General features: G+C 34.8%; 1 protein-coding gene across 5 annotated transcripts in view; it reads right to left on the reverse strand.

Moving 5' to 3' along the window:
- Window positions 1-682: 682 nt before the first annotated feature.
- Window positions 683-15,159, reverse strand: part of Heph (polypyrimidine tract-binding protein 1 heph) — a 739,001-nt gene continuing 724,524 nt past the window's right edge. For 3 of the 5 annotated variants that reach the window (XM_076327575.1, XM_076327576.1, XM_076327579.1), the window contains 6 exons: window positions 10,663-10,880; window positions 5,977-6,010; window positions 4,044-4,136; window positions 2,840-3,056; window positions 2,592-2,733; window positions 683-1,443 (listed from right to left, as the gene is read on the reverse strand). In XM_076327575.1, coding sequence (XP_076183690.1) covers window positions 1,375-1,443; window positions 2,592-2,733; window positions 2,840-3,056; window positions 4,044-4,136; window positions 5,977-6,010; window positions 10,663-10,880 — 773 coding nt within the window. In that variant the 3' untranslated portion in view covers window positions 683-1,374. The remainder of the gene's footprint in view (window positions 1,444-2,591; window positions 2,734-2,839; window positions 3,057-4,043; window positions 4,137-5,976; window positions 6,011-10,662; window positions 10,881-15,159) is intronic. The other 2 variants (XM_076327578.1, XM_076327577.1) reach the window with 2 other exon arrangements.

Here is a 15,159-nt window from a genome sequence, read left to right on the forward strand (position 1 = left end):
CCACGGGATAGCACCGGCTGCGACGCGTGGCGGAAGAGACATCGAAAATCGCCCAGCCCTTTCTCTTTGGATCGATTGATTTCACCATCCAGTGACAACGCAATCGCTTCGAGGGAAAGAGCACGAGCACCTCGCGGAAGCTGCCAAGGGTCCCGTTGACAATAGCCTTAACAATTAATTTTAGTACCCGACAGTTAAGCCGTTCGGTTTCACATGGGTCCCACGAGGGACCCACGGGTAAATGACAAAAGCCACTCGCGCATGATACGAGGGACTGATCGTCGTCATCATCGGGCACCCCTACGCGCGCTACTTGCGATCTCATTCGCTCGTTACCTCGCTTTGTCCTCGACTGTGCACGTCGCGCTTGTGCCGACCGAAAACGTCGACAATCTCTTACAAGCTAACAAAGACGCGTGCTTCTTCGATCGATCTAACGGGACAGCTGTCCCGGATCCGTTTAACTTTAAAAATCCTTAACACGTTACTCAGTTTGAAGGTGTAGCCGCTCCGCCGTGTTCGGTTAGCGTTACGCTTGTAAAATACATAATATATATATATATATATATATATATATATATATACATATATATATATATAATATATATATATATACATATATATATATATATAATATATAATATATATATATACCTTATACTTTAAAGATTAACTCTGTACAAGAGCCGAGGGCTCTTCACCGAGTCCCTCTTCGTACCCATTTTAATCCTAGTCTCTCCCTCCTCCTCCCTTCAGAATGCTTGATTCACATACACGGGAGGTGTTACACCTCTCCTCTCTCTTTCTCTCTGATCGGTTCTGGCTTTCGTTGATTCATCGTCGATGACCCTACCAACCGCATCCACTGTCTTACTCGTAATCTCGAAAGCCAATACCAGTTCCCGAACGTAACAGTTGCGGTTACTTTTAAGAGACTTAACCCTCTCTTTCTCGCGGTTCCTTGTTCGCAGCCCTAATCCTGTTTTGCGTTTCAAAGTGTGCACAAGGCTGTAAACCCTAGCATCTATCGAATCGAATGCGAAAAATTAAAGTATAGAAACGGATGCAGCGTACTTTCGGAAAGGCCGAAAAGTACTTTGTCCGAGTCACCGAGACGGACCCAGGGACAGGAAGTTGGTTCGCGTGCTTCTTGATGTCGGGGAAAGGCGATCGCTTCCCTCCGTGCTGCATTGTTTTTCGAGCCAAGCGCGGTTCAAAGGTGACCAGTCAATGGCGTTACAACCCTTGCAGAAATGGACGACCGACTGACTGGACCCATCGCGCGGACCATCAGCCGTACACTGAGCCAGGTGACCAAAATGGGACTAGGGCGTAGGGCTGATACCACTGCCGATCGTTTGATTGTGCCTCTTGTTAGATGTTGCTCTTGGAGAATGATACTCTCAGGTGGTTGGATTCGCTTAGTTGGTAGTTGTGCATTTTCTGAAACAGTTCGAATACCAACTAGTTACACGTCATTGAAGATAGGGTCAAGGACTTTTCGAATAAGTCAATAATTTGATAGGCATCGAATATTTTATAGATATTCATATGCTGTATAAACTTGGAATATTTGACTACTCGAACATCATTATTCGAATATTAACATTTTAGTGAGCCCATGGAAGTCTGTTAAATTTTCACTGTAACTCACTCACGTGCTGTTGTTTGATACAGATGAAAAATATTTCGTAACGAAGTTTAAAAATGATAACTTATTTTTACAAAGACATATGTTACTTATCATTTTGAAACAAAGCACAGATTGAAAGTTTGATATTTTAAATGAAAATAAAATTTGAAGAAATCCGATGAACTCGAAGAACTCGATTTATAGTCCACGTTACACTACTCAAATACAACGAATATACGGATATTTTATCATTAATTTTTACAATAGTATCCGATCCTGTTTCCAAGATGGTCATTTTTTATTATGCCGGTTGTTCTCCTACTTTCAAAAAAATTGTTACGAAAGACGTTCAATGTATATGTTGGTTTTAAGAGAATGGACTAGATTTATTCATGGGACACCAAATCTGTACAATCAACGAGTCCATAAACGAAATTCTAACCATTAAATGTAAATGTCTGTGCAGAATCGGTTATGCTGGTTCAGTTTCCAATGCACACCACTGAAACGCTGTCAACATTTGTACAGTAACTGTTCGCAAAAATCTATCTTATTTATCTCAATCCGTGTGTAGGGGATAAAAGTATCAACGAGAGAATGGCTGAAACTTTAAACCGATGGGTATTAATCCACTAACCATTACTGCAAAATAAAAACTTTTACATTTTTCACTTTATGAATGTTTACAAACGAACCAGCGAGATTTTTCTAGCGTAAATGAATCTAGATAGTATATCGTTCGAACTAGTTTTAATTATATATTAGTTTTTAAACACTTTCAACTACGTATAATTAAAATGGTTCGAGTAAGGTTGTGTTTCAACTTATTTATCCTAAATATCTGTTTACGTGGACAATCGTTCGTGAAGCTTTGCGTGGCGAATTGGCACGCCCGCACTTTATAAAATCTCTATATAAGTTTTTCATAAACGTAGGATTAAATACAGAGGACACTTACGATCAAAGCAGCGACTGCATCGTCCATGCTAGGCATCTGTATGAGAGCCATCTTTCTGTCTTTCGGGAAGAACTTGAAAGCTTTCACGGTGAAGCCGTTCTTGGTGAAAGCATCTCTAATTTCCTCTTCAGTCACAGTAGCACTGAAAACACGTTCATAATAATAACCAAACACTATAGCGACGTCAACTTTCAGAAACTTGTGTACACGTTGGCTTGATCAATAATGCCCTTTGGAGCTTCACTTACGGAATATTTGATAAATGCAAGGTCGAGCTTGGTGGATAGATGTTTTGATAATTCTTCGAGCCTGGTTTTTTAAATCGGTGCAGAGAACTGTTGGTGTAATCCTTCGTTAAGCCAGCATCTGGCTGACCTTCCTTCGGCAACTGAACGGTCTGATGCTTGCTTAACATCACTTTGATCTGCTTTCCAAAGACTCTCAATTTGTCCATGTGTGTCAGTGCTAGCGTACAGAAGCCATTTTTAGAAACGAGATTACGAATTTAGAAAATTTGCAAATCTGTTGACACTATGTCGATCTGCTCTAATGATTTCGAGTAAATAATCTATTAAATATACGATGAAAAGTATATAAATCTATATCGAGTAAACAGAAACAATGGTGAGAATGACTTTGGTTCAATTATCGAGATAAAAATTCAAAGAACGAACGAGTACTGTAAATAAATATCGTCCATCTACTCGTACATCGTAATCTATACACACCACGCAATTTACTTTCTTTATCGTTAATAAATGGGTAAAAATTATTTTATCATGGTTGTCATCGTTCAAAAGTTCCTTAAAGGCCATAAATTTAAATCGATTATTCTTTTTTTACAAGTATTTTTTTGACAATCAGTTAACAGGTATTGAGAGGAAACCAATGAGATTTAATTCATCATACGTAGGAAAGTTTAGTTTTATGAAATATAGTGTTTCGAATAAACATTTAAAAAATTATTATCTATTCAGAACGTTACGTTTCACTAACATGAATTTTTGTGCCGCAGATCGTTTGAAGGTGATTTAAAAATGATCGATGTGTCAGATTTTGTTTCTTTTACGTAAACAAATTTGAAGGTGACCTTGATAACAACCAAAAAGATGACGTAAAAATCTAATATTATCACTTTGGAAGATCTTCTGAACTATGTCACCTAGCATCAAACCATCTGGATCAATTAACTAATAACAAAAATAATACTAGATCTGTTATATACTGCACTCTGTATAGTGTGTCGAATACAAGCTTTTAAGTAACATTATGAAGGTGTATTATTTTATGATGGTCATTCAAGTATTTCTTTAATTATTTCGAGCAGTATATTGCTCTATATGCAATAGTAAGCAATATGTTTTGTTCAAATTTTTCCAAACAGATATCAACTTCAAATTTTTGCGTCGCAAATCGAACAACTTTTGAACGACATTATTCAATGATAATTACCTAAATGCGCTTGATGCGGTTCGGCCATCTGAATCAGTGCCGAGTCCTTCTTGTTATAGAGAATCTTCACACGTTGTACATCCCCGTAAACGCCTATATACACAACACGCAAACATCACTTCAATAAGCTCAACAAATCCGAAGATGCAAACTTTTAACATTGACGATGTCTAGGGATTCTCGAAGATAAACGGGACAATAAATTCGGTTAATCGAGACTCAGGGTACGATCGGACTAAGATTTAGGACATGCAACGAGGCAATCGATTCAGCTACAAAATGGTGGTTTTAAATTCCTTCAAACATTGTCAAACACTTGCAAACTTTACGATTTTCTAATAGATTGAATTTAATTTAAATGTGAAGTTTTTTTTGGAAACATTGAGCTGTACAGCTTTGAAAGTTTAACAATTTTATCAACTTTATTAAGCTTTATTCAATATTTGTCACTGTGCGGATGAATCTTAGCGATATTTGTTAAGCATGCTTCTCGAACGTTCATAGATGTTCACCGCACACGACTTGTTAATTGTCCGAACATTTGCAAGGACATCACGCAAAGAATTAATAAAAACGTATGGCAAACGAAGGATAAACGCAGGCAGCTGAACCGTTTACCTGCTGAGAAGTGAGCTCCTATGGAATTACGTAAAATAAGCGAAAGCTTTTGTAATATTAAGGTGTCTGGAACTGATATTAATTAAATATTAACGAAACGAATTTAGAAGAGATGCTTGGAGATAGAGAACATGAAAAAATATGTGTCGCTGACGACAGATGATGACTGATGATCGTGACATGGGTGAAACATGATGAATTGCGAATGAAACAGCTGTAGTAATAAAATAAGTTGAAATCACGAAAATAACGGAAAATTAAAAACGTTAAACAAGAATACCAGAAATGAACGAAACACAACAAATTCTCTCTCTCTTTTTCTCTCTCTCCCTCTCCGTATATATATAGGGTGTTTCTTTTATCTCAATCCAATGATGAAAGATTTTTTAAGAATGTGGTGTTACGAAAAAAATTTTTCAACAACAGTTGCTTGGTACAGAGAATGACGTTACGTCGTCTAAATTTTGTTTTCTTGTATTCGGTATGGTGAGTAAAATTTTAAAATTCGATTTAATTTTTTTACACGACATACTATATTTTTGTATACACAGTATGATAATGTAAGTTGAAACGAATTCAACAAGTTGACGATAAAGTCACTTCAGTTCATAGAAAGACGTGAAATTGTGAAAAGTCAGGAGTCGAATCATGTTCACTGAATTCGTTTTAATATACACTATCGCACTCTGAATAAAAAAATGTAGTATTCTATCTAAAAAAATTAAACTGATAAAACTCACCATAACAGATGCAAGGAAAGTATTTATATCACGTAACATTATCTTTTGTATTAAACAACTCTTGTTGGGACACTTTTTTCTCAAACATCGTTTCTTTAAAAGATATTTATCTGTATTAGTATAAAACAAACACTACATACATTATAATATATATATAATGTATGTAATATATACGTGAAGAGAAGAGCGGCAATGATCGAGTTTTCTCTACAAAAGAAAAAGAAAAAAAAAAAAAAAAAATAAAACTTTACATTCACAACGAATATAAGAAAAAATTTTGTTGCAACGTGACAACGTCGAAAATAACGATCATGATATAGAGACTATGTTCTGTTCGAGTTTCGATATATGTATCGGTGTGTATCATTCATTCAGCGTATGATATAAAAAAAAAGTGCGCAATTTCATTTGCCCTTTTTTTTCACTCTCCAAAAAATGCTTACAAACACGTGGAAAAACGTGTCGTTGTTTCTGCGTTGTGTGTAACGTGTTTCGAACGATGTCAGTGTGCCCGCGCGTGTAAATATAATAATTAATAATGTAATATAATTAATAATATAAATGTAGAGACGTACCAAACAGGGTAAAGAGAGCGTCAGGCGTGACCATCTACACAGAGAACAGACAGAGTCCAGTCAGTAGTCAGCGAGTATAATAGGATTCAATGTATAGTGTTGACACGCGCACAAGTTTCATGATTGACGTTCCATTTTTTTTTTAGGAGTTTTCCAGACCTTTCGCTGCGATGGAATACAAACCGATTCAGAACAGTATATTCGTGGTGATTTCGAAAACCAAATCTTTCACCAGAAGTCGAATTTTACAGGAAAATTTTATCGGGTTGGTCGAGTTCAAAATAAAAAGCGTTGGGGTGGGTGCAATTTCGTGCAAAATTAAGTCATATCAAAGAATTGTAACGTTGGACGGCTGACATTAATGAAATTTATGTTTTGTTATTTATTTTCGAGGGCTTTTCAGTTTTCCTTGTTAATCAGAGCAATGTTGTAAAAGTAAGAAAAATTGATTCGAAGAATGCGATACTATCGGGTGGAAAAATTAAATTTACAGAGCATTGGCAAACTAGTGGTACTAACTTCGACAACGTGTAGCTTTTGTTCAAGTAAATAAAAAAGTGTTGTTCGCTATTCGTCAGGAAACCAGCCAACTCCGAGTTACGAAAAACTAATCAGTATGGTACGGTAAACTTCACTGGCTTTGAATGACCATTTGATTTCGTGCCAACTATAGACAACTATAAACGTTCGCGAACACTTTTTTATTTATTTAGATAAGTACTACATGCATACAAATTTTGTATTCTAACTGTGTAATCATCCAGTATAATTTTAACGTTTCTTTTCAATCCCTAACACTTCCAAACCTCTTGATACGATTATTTGAATACGATATATGTTTTAACGAAGTTTGACCAAATATCAATGACAATTAGTAAAAGTGTAATGAAAAATTGGTCTCGAATAACAAAATGTAAAAATTAAAACCGTCTGTAATAATTTTAAAAGCTTTGTCTGCTAACGAAATAAAAGAGTCAGCGTGTATATATGTTTGTAAGGCAAAAGTTACAATTTCTCCATGACATATATATATATATATACGTGTCAATAGCACACGGTGAACTGCGGTGTGGTTCACAAATGTACCAACGTAAATATACACATACGTCCGCAGCAGCGAAAGAGCTGGAATTCACTTTTCCGGTCGATTTTCCTTCGGCTGTCAGCGTTCCGCAATCGTGAGTGGAGAAAACAAGTAGAGAAACAGAGACAGAGTTACAGAGAGACGTAAAGAAGCAGAAAAACAGCGGGACCTTCTCGTCAATATGAATCCCTCGTGGTTTTTTTGTTCCTCGTAACGCGGGAATGATTTCGCGGGGGGGGGGGTTAACAAACAAAGGAAGAAAAAAAACATAGTACACTCGATCGTCTGCTCGCCAGAGGAAAAAGACACTCGGAAGCTTGTGCGCGCGGCGCAACGATAGTAGTACACATAGTTATAGTACAGTAGTGACAATAGTTGCAGCTGCGAAGTGTGACGTCGACACACAGTTTTATTATGAGGCGCCTTTCGTTTCCGTTACGTTTTCATGTACGAAAGAAGAAAAAAAATTGATCGATACTTGTGTACGATTTTTGGGACAACGTCAGCCAAATTTTGCAATTGGTTTCAAAGTCCATTCAAAGTTCACGTAGCCTTTGGTTTTCAGTTTCTTCGTTTTAGAATATTTTTTTAACTGTTAAAATTGAGTATTTTATTTGACCAATATAGATTAATTTTACAATATTATTTTATTTCTGAAAAATCTTATCGGCTAGTACGAACGAAAATTTTCGAAATTTGCTAGTTGCGGGAGACCTCTTATACAAATATACAATCAGTTTTCACTATTCTTGATATACTTTCTGTCAGAGAAAAACAACTTCCTAGAAGTATAATATAACGAAAGCTTGAAAAAGTTTCAAGTCTCGCTCTTACAAAATGGTTACAGTTATCGAATTATGAAATATTACTAAATTATATTTCGCGAACGAAATAACATTACTGAAAACTATAATAAAATACAATAGTATTTTGCAATGGAGACATTCTTTCGTAAACTGAAGTATTATTTTCCAAATATTATGTTACGGAATGTTTGAACTTGCGATTGTTGTATAATGGATGTTATAAAATTGGAAAAATTGATAGATAAACTTGATCGAAAGAAAATTATATAAAATCGTTTAAATACTGTTTGATACAAAGTTTCTTTAATTTTGCAATTTCTGTACCTTTGTGTCTCCTATAATCGCAATTTCTCGCTCGATGATCATTTTTGTTTACGGAAACAAATGACGCCTCGTCGAAAGTAACATCGTAGCCGACAACGCTACGAATCACTCAGGGCAGAGAATGGTAACGTTCGGAACGATTTCTATATATGTGATTCGAAAATGAGGGGTAGTGGGCGGCATAGGAGGTAAGATATAAAAGGTTCGTGACATAAAAAGGGGCACATACGCATCGAGACTTCGATTTTCCTGGTTGCCGAAGGAGGTACTCGCTCGATACCACCAATTTCGATACAGAAAATTGAAACTGAGACATGTTTCGACGAGAACAACGCCGTTCGTTTTATCCGCTATTCTCGAGTCGATGGTTGAAAGATGTTGCAACGAACAAGTGCAGAAAAGAGAGTATCGAGGACACTGTTCGGCAAGGAAAGCTCGAATCAAGGGATGGAGAGACTGCAAGGCTTGCCTACGTAGCACTACGTTGTAATCACATCGTCGTATTTGCGTAACTTTTGTTATATAGGTACGTACCTAAGCCAGTTTCGTGTACATAGGCGTACACCGAGAGAAACGATGAATTTTTTACATTTAATAAAACGATTTTTTAAAATAACGGTGAACGATATTTGGCGTGTATATGAATTTTTCTTTGTAGAAGTGCATTTTTATCGAATCCAGTGAAAAATGAAAATCACAATTACATGAAACTTTTTTAGTTGCTGAAGATTAGTTACTGTGATTTACGCTTGACACGACTTTTAACTTTTACGAAGTGTTAGATTGAGGTTAGGATTTTTAAGTATAGTAAGGATAGCTCTTGAACGATCCTGAGAATACAGTTAATAGTAAATTAGTTTATAACGTTTTGTTTGTTCGGATGCAATTCTTTACTAAATTTTATCCTCTAATTATTTAAGTATGTATAATACTATTTTATGGAAGAATGGATGTTTAATCCAGACATTTTTATTGTTCACTTTGAACTACAATCTTTAAGCATGGTATTTGAACTGCACTATTAATTATTTAACTACCGATCAATTGGAAAATTGAGTTAAAAAAGTAACCAATATTTGATAATGTCCTGTTGATTAGACATTGTTGTAAATTTAAATTAACATTAAGTTATAATCCCGAACAATCCTTAAACATTATTTTTCACAATCTGTTAAGAAGATAAATTCTCGTGCTTCCTAAGCACATAATTATGTAATGCTTCCCTCTTTTTGTTTTTGTAATTTAAATCTGATAACAAATGTAAATTCGAGATTGATTTCATTTTTCAACGACAACATTCGTTATGATTTTAAAAATAATTCCTTTATTCACTAATATGTATAAGGAAATGCTCATTGCTATCATTGGACGCTTGTCACAAAGTACAATTATGAATTATATTTAGGCACGAATAATTCATAAATTTTACTAATAGAAATAATTATGTAAAAATTGATCGATACTACTTGTATTTCCATACACACCCTGTGCCGCAAAAATTAAATTACTATATTGTATATAAACTTGATACTATCAATTACTTATTATTTGTCATTAAATTCTTACGTTGTACGTATGTAGATATATGTATACAACAATTTCATACATCATTTCTCTCGGTGTTAAATGAAAATTAACCTAATCGAAAGTGCACAGTTCGTCGATAATGATCAAACGATCACCATTATTATCGATATATTTTTAATACGTATCGACGTTCTGCGCGCTTTAATGGATGAAGAAAGACACGAAGAAAAGCTGTTGCTGCGTGAGATTCGATACATCTGTGAGATTTCGTCGAATTATTCGTAGATGGTAATTGTTAATATTACGACCAAGATTTAAGCGAAGACATTTTCGATGAGTTTCATTTCAATAGAAATTTATCACTTCCAACAACTTTCACTTTGCAATACTATTCGAAACATTATATTAAATTTATTAAAATGAAGCTAGAGATTACCATTATTTAAAAAATTGAAATTGAAACATTTCTAGTAACTATTTCACATTCGACCATTCAAATTTAACAGTACATTAACACTGAAAAACAAATTCGAACGATTAAAAAAAAAAATCTTTTTCTTAAACATTCTCAATGAAATATTTCCTTCATCTTTGCTTCGAAAAAAATCTTTCAAAAAATATTTCCACAGAAAGTGGAACAACTCTTTTAAACATTCCTGTACATTCGCGTACTTTGATCCCTCTTCTTCACAAAAAAAAAAAATAAAACAAGAATGTTCCAAAATTATTCATTGAAATTCAAATTTCTCTGCAACGAATCGACTGTACGGATTTCATATTCACATAAACGGAATGATAAACGTTTCCCAAATTTCTTCGAAAATGGTCTCGCATTTGCCGCGAATCTCTTGTATCTTTCTTCGTGCTTCGATTTTGGATCTCCGTGTCCTCGACGTGCTCGTTTAGCAACGAACTCATCAAAAGACGCCCATCAAAACCACTTACCTCTTCGTTCAGGTTAGTGACGAGCAACACTGCGGATGTTTGCGCGTTGGTTGGTACACGCACCCCAAGACCTGCTGCTCCAAGAGGGAAACCACCAAGGCCAGCTAACCCTCCAGCGGGTGGTACCCCGTTGTAGGGCCCTGCCAAAGGCGAAGGTAGACCGTGCATGGCCGCAAAGGGCGTGGGCAGCACACCCGGTGCCCCTGCAATGGACTCTACTTCAGGAAATTTACAAGGTATTGTTAGCATCGTTTTACAGAGCTGGTTCGTTGGCATGCAAGAAATTTTATTCGACTATAGTCTGGTGAGAGAAATAATCGACTTTGAAGACACTTCTCCCACTGTTGTTGCAATGTTGTCAGAAACGTAATCTAATCAGTGATTACGAACGTCAAGTAATCAATAATTATAATTGAGGAATAATACGCGAATGTAATGATAGGGATTGGTTAACTTGTCAATCATTAATCACGTAGCAATTTTTTCATTAAGACTGAATCGGTAAATGAATCGGAAAAGAAAGTTAAAAATAGATAGTAAACTCTGAGGTAATTTTACACCGAAAAATGTAGCATTACAAATTTATGCCACGATTTATGGTTACAAACTACAAATGTTATTTGTGATTACCGAATAATAATTGTTATCAATGATTGTTATTATCGCGAATAGTTTATTAAATCGACTGTACAAGTAATCATAAAATAATCAATTACTGTCCAGCACTGCCTTGTTGAGCGATGACTACAGTCGAGATTAAATCAGTTTGATCGTCCAAGGTCACTTCTGCCATTATAAATCACGTCAGATGCACTGCTCACTTTTACGCTATCTAAGATTACCTCCTGTGTAGGAGAACATGAAAAAGGAAGAATGGGCGTAGCCAAATGGATTTATAAGGGATGACATATCAGTGGCCTTGAGCAAACAGTAAATTGTGATTCGACTATAATCATGGAATGAAGATTATTGTGGGTTATATCGAAACCTGATGAAACAATACCGGGTGGTTCGTAATTCATGGTATAAAGAATGTTGGGAAAATTTTGAACTCATTTTTACCATGAATTACAAATCTCTCTGTATTTGTTTAATCATTAACTCATGGATATAAAACAGAGCTTGGTCTTAATAGCTTGATTACAGTATGCGTACAATAATTTTTAATTAAAATGTTTACCTTGTAGAGAAACGAAAACGTTTATTTTTAATATTGCATTTGAGGAAATGGAGGCAATAGGAATAAGATAGTAATTACTACGTTTTTACATTATTTATAGTTTTGCTGCAATAAATTTAAAACAATTTAAAATACTTCTTTCAAAAATTAAATTATTAACTAATAGTTACGCACAATTCGTTGTGTAAAGTGATTAATTTAAAACGTCAGTATAGATCAGCAGACGGATTGGGGATGTTTGCTCAGTGGCCTTGAACGGCCAATTGACATTGTGCTAACAGTATTTGGGATAGCAGAATCAAGGTAGAGAACAGGGAGTTTCATTTACGAAATTTCTCCAATCGTCTAAGTCGATTATTTCTTTTCCTCGACTGTAATTGTTCATTTTTGAGATTGAAGAGACGCAAGAGGATGAAATACAGACAGTAGTAGTGAAGTAAACTCGTTACTTAAACTCATAAATTTATTATTGGAAATTCTGAACTGAGAACTTTTAAACTTCTGCCGACAAAGTAGAAGCAATAATGATTGATTGTATACAGTATATGCAAATGTCGTAAGAGTATTATTCTACCTGAGTTTTGAGTTCAAATCGTCAACTTTTTTCTTCAATATTGTACTACTGAATTATAATTTTCACTAACCAGAAGATAAGAATAAGTGATTTGTATGGAATGTACAAATTATGAAGTATTTACAAATTCAATGAGGAATCTACAGTATCTGTTTCTCATTTGAACGTAATCACCAACAACAACAAAATTTTCTTGTAAATCAAAGAAAGTGGTATCCCAAAATGAAGTTTCTTTAAAAATCATTCAAGTTGGAAATTTAACTTAATTACGTCTACAAAAACATATTGTATAATATTTTTGCATTTAAATAATTTTACATAAGCTTAAATTTAAGGAGTGAAACTGCTCTCCAAAATTTAAATTCCCTAATGCTGTTTTGAAAACTATTGTTGAATCATTCAGCACGATCAGTGATGAATGTTTCTTGAATTTCTACTGTTAAGGAGATCTGTCTACTTTTAAGGTAAATAATATTTTCCGTTTTTTTTTCATTTCCTTTTTTTAAATTCGGATTTTAAAAACATTACCTTCAAAGGATTAGTGTGAAATTCGAAAAATTAGTACGTTTATAGGATTCGTTTTTTCTCGAAACATGTTTCAAGCTGGTTAACGTAATATTTCGAGAACCAAAGGTCCATTGTTTTGACATTCGACATAAATATAAAATAAATGTTTACCTATCGTCCGAACCAAAATAAACTCGATATTTGAACAAATTTTTTTTTTACCTGTTGGTGTAAAGCTACATAAAATCGAGTTTTCTTTTTTTAAATCCTGTAATTATTTCGATATTTTTTGATCTGTTTATTTAGAGCGATCAAAACAATAGCTATCATATCAAGCACGAATGCAAGGTTTTTTTTACGAACGTCATGCACAACGATTTATTAGTTTAACGAAATCAATTATTTATACTTGAAAAAATTCTCGTTTCGTAGCAAACTATACCTATAAATAGATATACGAACAACATTTCAAATTTATACGATCAATAATTTCCACACGAAAGAATGTTAAACGTTACTCAATTTTCAGGCCTCTAAGTTGGCCAGACATTACAGTTGAATTTTTAAGAAATGACGATATTGAAAAACGAGGGGTGTAAGAATGAAAACCGAACGAATACGAGAAAATCGAAACGGTCGGTCGACATCGACCGACGTGGTATCACGTTCTCCCGTTGCGGCGCAATTAATTAATTTACCCGAGGAAATAATACCGTCTGACCGCACGCAATTCGATTCCGCTCGAAAATGGAGCTGAAAACGACCGGCAAATTGGAGACTGGGAGACGCGGTGGTTCGCGCAGACACGGAATAACAATTTATCATAACGTCCGAATGACAGAAACGGGTCGGTATTGCTATTAATACGTATAATTAATTCTAATGAACTGAACGTTCGGAAATCGCACGGCTAATTGATCGATCGATTTTCTGGCCAGGCTCATCGATCCGTCCAATGGTCACTGACTCCAGGAAAACCACGCGTGGAATACAAGAGAAACACGTCAAATGTAATAACCCATTTTACTCGATTATACGGGGAATTTTGTAGACTGTCTCTAGTATTGATTCGTATAATTTGTTTCTGATGTAGGTGGAAGTGACTATTAAAAATAGTCGATAAATTTTTCACTTAGACACTGCCTAATATCACACTTGGCATGTCTGTAATTAAATCTGATCAAATTTATATATATAAGTTTGTCGTTTGATAAGAAATGGAACAATTAGGTTCGTCGTTTTATTTTTCTAAAGATGATACTACTTGACGAACATGTGTGAAGTTTCACGTATATCTTTCGATTCATTCCTATTATATATTTACAGTTGTTCAAAGTTGAAGTGTCATAGTATTTCTTTTACAATGGAAAAACCGACCAAATTTATCAAACAACCTGTATGTATTTCTTAACTTTGGTTAACGCTAATTATTATAATATTACGATAAATCTCTGTTGTAATTGTTCGAAATTCATGATATAATCCGAATATACTTTTCATGTTTCCTCACAGAAAGAATCAAGGTGTCTCAAGTTCGATGATGTTTTAAATAAACCTACTGTTGCATCGTAACTGGTCCTAGAATTACAAATGCACATTTAACAAGTGGTAAACGCTCTTAATGCAATATGGCGGTATTTTATCGTGGTGACGAATAAAGTTATCCCAGTCCACATATTCGCACTCCATCTCTGTTAGAGAAGTCATTCTGATATTGTGTAAGGATTTCTAAACGACAGCTAGTGAGTGTTATAAATACGTCGTTAGTTATAAATAAGTTCATTCATTTGTAAAAAATATATAATAAAAAGTTTGCATTGTTAATATACCTAACCCAGACCTAACCACTCGTAGAAAGCTAATCGAGATGCAAAGTCTTGATATGTGAGTGCTTCTACCGTATGAGCATAAACGAATATGTAATTTTCTTGCATTGTGCGAAGAATTGTTGTTACAGTGACAGAATGTTAAGCAGATAAACTTTTTATACTTGTACGAGAATTATACTGAAAATTAGTCCTGCTTTAAGAGAATTCTTTCTTCTGCGTTATTACGAGTTCGTTAACTATGATCAGACTCTTTAGAAGTAAGTGCAGCTCTTGTGATGACTGGTTTATTCGAATAGCGACGATTAGGATAACGTTCGTGATAATAGCGAAGAGCAGCAATTGCATTTGTACTATATGTCAATGCATAAATCATACTGATGTACTCTTCATTAGTATTGTACATACCA

Source organism: Ptiloglossa arizonensis, chromosome 2 (genome assembly GCF_051014685.1).
Source record: "Ptiloglossa arizonensis isolate GNS036 chromosome 2, iyPtiAriz1_principal, whole genome shotgun sequence".
Lineage (NCBI taxonomy): Eukaryota > Metazoa > Arthropoda > Insecta > Hymenoptera > Colletidae > Ptiloglossa > Ptiloglossa arizonensis.